The sequence below is a fragment of the Cannabis sativa genome, chromosome 1, assembly GCF_029168945.1.
Source record: "Cannabis sativa cultivar Pink pepper isolate KNU-18-1 chromosome 1, ASM2916894v1, whole genome shotgun sequence".
NCBI lineage: Eukaryota > Viridiplantae > Streptophyta > Magnoliopsida > Rosales > Cannabaceae > Cannabis > Cannabis sativa.
Genome location: NC_083601.1, coordinates 73,438,295 through 73,442,645, shown reverse-complemented (window position 1 = coordinate 73,442,645; position 4,351 = coordinate 73,438,295). Strand labels below are relative to the sequence as shown.

Below are 4,351 nucleotides of genomic sequence, written 5' to 3'. Positions count from 1 at the left end.
TATAAATTACACAGTCTTACCGTGTGGTATTTTTTTTATTATTATTTTTTAATGATAGGAGTGTTATTTTTGGTCTGACCTGTAGGAACTGAACTGCTCTATTTCAATATATTTTTTTTTTTTCAAAATTATAATCTATTTATTTTTGATATGTGATAAGTAATAGGGGTAACAGATATGAGTGAGTATAGTATAGATTATATTATAGAATAGTAGTGGCTGGGTTTGGTCTGGTCAAGTCAAATCAGTCGACAGAAATAAGAGGGATGAGAATGGCTGGCTCTGATTTCATGATCAGTTCTCTTGGAAAACAAGGAAAATTAAGGACATGATCAAAGGCCTGCTTGTCAACTTGCACACCAACTTGCAAATTGCTATGCAATCGTCATTAATATTAATTGTTATTTCTTATACATAAAACAACACCAAGTTACACAACATATTTTAATTAATTTTCTTTCTCTATGTATTAATAACTACATTATTATTCATACACATGAGATTAGAGACTCTTAGCTAATTAAAGAATATAAATGTTTTAAATATATGTATGGTGGGAAAAATTAAAGCCACTTGCCTTTCTTTCCCCCAAGTTGATGAGTAATATACATATAAATTTACTCAAATTATTGCAACTTGGTGGCAGCTGTTGGATTCCCTCCTTCTCCAACACAATTTTTTGTTTACTTATTTTGAATTGAATAAATTTATTTATTTATTTATTAATAGTTACATGAGATAATAATCGAAAATTCCAAGGCTACGCTTTTTCAACCCAAGACTACATTTCAATTCTTCCTCGGCTTTACTATTAGAAATTTTACAATTAGGAAAAAGAAAACTAGTATATTCAAGCATGAAGCATATCTTTCATTTTCTTTCTTTCTTTATCTCCATTTTCTATACCTTTTTTAATGTTTATTAATGCACATTCAACAGTTCATAGTTTGATTTGAATATGAATAAAGGTTTGAAAGGAATTAATAAAACTTAAAAAAAAATTAATTTGAACTATTATTTTTTATTTAAATTTTGGGAAATGGAGATGTAAAGTTAGAGCCTCCATGTTGGGAGGAATTAATTGTAATTACACCGTATACGCTTACGAAAGCAATAACTATATATGGATTTAATTATTAACTTGAATAGAGGCACATATAATTAATATTTTATTGGTTATTTAGAAACTACACCTAATTGCCCCTTTACTAGTTGCCTGCAAATTAATGTTTTTTTTTTTCTTTTTCATATATAGGCAAGTTAAGCATAATTATCTAGTTAGAATAATAATTTTAGCTAGAATTGATGCATGATTTTACGTGAGAAGTTTATTAATAATAATATACTATAATTTCGAGTGTTTATACACTAATCCAATGCGAATCTTTTTTACTTTACAGCACTAATCGCATTGTCATTTTTCTAATGGGTGTAAACTATCGATCTTGATTGTGCTAACATATATCTATATAGTGCAAATTAAGAAGATTTTTTCTTAGCATAGATATAAAATAAATGCCACATGATGTATTCATGCGTAAATTAAATATATATTATCAGTGTCCCCAAATAATCAGAATGATTTTATAGGAACTTTAGAAGAAACTAATATAGTGTCACAGGGGCGAAAAGTTGTACCATATTAAATGATTGACACGCTATTTATAAATAATTTACAGAAACAATAAAATTAAAAAAAAATTATAGTTCAATTAGCTAATTTAAAATTTAGCCTGATCATGAATTGTTAAAAAGTACAACATTGAATCAATATAACAAAATTCAAAATTAAAAAGCAGTAATGATACTCACACATTTGGTTCAAGTTCAAATCACATTGATATAATCAATTGTCAGTCAAGTATATTAATTTGACATGTAACGTTTCATTATTATCTAGCTATCTATACAAACTGGATATCTGAGTAGTATAGCAACTACAATAAATAAGGGATCAGAAATAATGTATAATATTATAGATGATGAAATGAACTATAGCTGTGCAGCAATGTCTGATTTTGGGACAGTTATCTTCCTAAAAAGTAGTCTATCAATTATGTAAAATTATCTTAGGGTTGACTAAAAATACCTCGAATAACTACCCCTATATTATTTATAATTCCGAGATTATATATACTTAAAATAAAAACATCTGAAAGGTAATCTGGTAATTAAGGATTCATTCTTAACTAAACTAAACTATATTAATCATAGTTTTACCGTAATTAACAAATCAAACCCATCAACCAAAAAACAACGAATTTAAACAAATCACCACTAATAAAATTGACTAAACAATTTATAATATATAATAGTGGCACACTTAAACCTTAATAAATGTAAAAACAATATCTCAATGATATATATAAAATATATAATAAAAGGGGTTTTGATGGTAAAGTATAACAAGTTATAATTAAACATATACACAAAATTATACTCCCATCACCTCCAACCATTTCTACCCCATGAGAAATCTACAAAGATCATCAAGCTTCTCTGATCATCAGAAAAAACCCTAGCTGCTAGTTAACAAAAAAACTCTTAACAAATCTCCAAAACGGGTAATGATAATGAATGATGATATATATATCATCATCATCATGATAATCTGTAATACAGACGAAAAACAACCCATATAGCATGGAAATTTCAAAATAAAAAAGAAAAGAATGAAATTTATATTTATATATATATGTATTAATTATGAAAGATTGTTATGACATTTTGGGTTGGCCATGTTTTTCGGCGATCTGAGCAAGCGACTGAAGATTACAACGTACAATGGTGTCTACAAAAACGCAGGTCTCCTCCTTAGTGTTACCTTGTGGTACGTCAACGACGTATGATTCGACGACAACTGTCCCCGTCCCATTGGCCGAAGGATGAAGTGTGGTGACGGATCGGTAGTTATTGAGACGGTGATCCCCTCCCACGACGCTGAAGCTCAACACGTGGCGCTCGTCGTCAAGTATCTCCAACCTCTCCCTGCTCGACTCGGCAGGAAGGCCCGAAACCACGTGGACCTCGCGGAGGGTGCCCACGTTGCCATCACCGTCGATGACGTGGCAGCTCTTGAGAAAGTGTTTGTAGGCCTGTGGGTTATCGAACCGTCTCACCACGGACCATACAGTCTCCACAGCCGCATCGATCGCTTGGACCACGCTCGAGCAGCACTGGTTGGGTCCCACCGAGTGGGCGTGGTGGTCAGCCACCGATTCCGGAACTGCGAAATACTTTGCTGCGGGAACGATGTGGGATTGCTTATTCTGGCATCCGATCACGGTCGGGTTTCTGGGGTTGATTCTGTGGAGTTGGAGTGAGGAAGGCATAGCTTTTCTTTCTTTTTTTCTTTTTTTTTTTTTTTTTTTGGTTCTGAGAAATGTGATTTCTCTCAAACCTTCACAAGAGATTTAAGGTTTGGTTGATAATTTATTTTAGAATATATATATATTGATTATTATACGAGGGAGAGAGAGAGAGAGAAAGAAAGATAGTTTTGTTTGTATTTTAATGATTTAATATTATATATAATGAATGGTTTCCCACTTGTATTAGTTTTGGTGTTTCCTGGGAGAGAGAGTATGTGTAATACTATACGGTGATGTGATGATGTTTATCGCAGAGCTTACGCCGGTCTCCACCAAGTGGATTGTCAACTTGCAAACTCCTTTTGGACTTAGTTTAGCTTTATTAATTATCCCTTTTCTTTACTTTTATCTACAACTTTGCCCTTCTCTTATTCTACTTAATATTATTCCTTACATTTTCTTTTCAAGGCATTCCTTCCAATGTTTTTCATATTTATTATCGTGTGTATTTAGCTTTTTGCCGATTCTTTTAATTTGGATGATTGTACTATTCATGATAATCCATTTTCTAAATATAATTAAATATATATTATTGAAAAATTCTAATGCACCTTCTAAAATGAGTCTATCCATGTATTTTTAATTTGTTTCGGTATTTAAGAAAATTTTTTAATTTAATTTTTTTTATAGTCATATGTTGTACTTATTTAGGACATCATACAAAATTTTGAGAAATTCAAAAAAAATTAACACGCTCAAAATAGAATTCAAACAGTCTATTTTACACTCGTATAAAGTAAAAGAGTATCGCGTGTAACAGATTGTTTGAACCTTATTTTTAATGTGTTAAATTTTGTTGAATCTCTCAAAATTTTGCAAAGTATCTTAAATAACTACAACATAGACAACCATAAAAAAAAAAATTGACTGAAAAATTCTGCCTTCTTGGAAATATGCCTCATGGACCAAGATCTAGCCTTGTGTGGTTCTCAACTCATCTGTTTCAACGAAGATTCTCTCTTCCCCACGGGGAAGGTCCA

The 4,351-nt window shown here is 31.2% G+C and overlaps 1 protein-coding gene across 1 annotated transcript; it reads right to left on the bottom strand.

Annotated features, from left to right (window-relative positions):
• Positions 1 to 2,334: 2,334 nt before the first annotated feature.
• On the bottom strand, positions 2,335 to 3,638 carry LOC115708224 (abscisic acid receptor PYL4). Its single transcript, XM_030636443.2, has one exon. It carries the CDS (start codon positions 3,330 to 3,332, stop codon positions 2,718 to 2,720), a length of 615 nt encoding a protein of 204 aa, XP_030492303.1. The 5' UTR covers positions 3,333 to 3,638; the 3' UTR covers positions 2,335 to 2,717.
• Between the last annotated feature and the right edge of the window lie 713 nt (positions 3,639 to 4,351).

What these genes read in the sequence shown, in the direction of transcription:
- LOC115708224 (XM_030636443.2), bottom strand. Translation starts at nt 3,332, where the DNA reads ATGCCTTCCTCACTCCAACTCCACAGAATCAACCCCAGAAACCCGACC.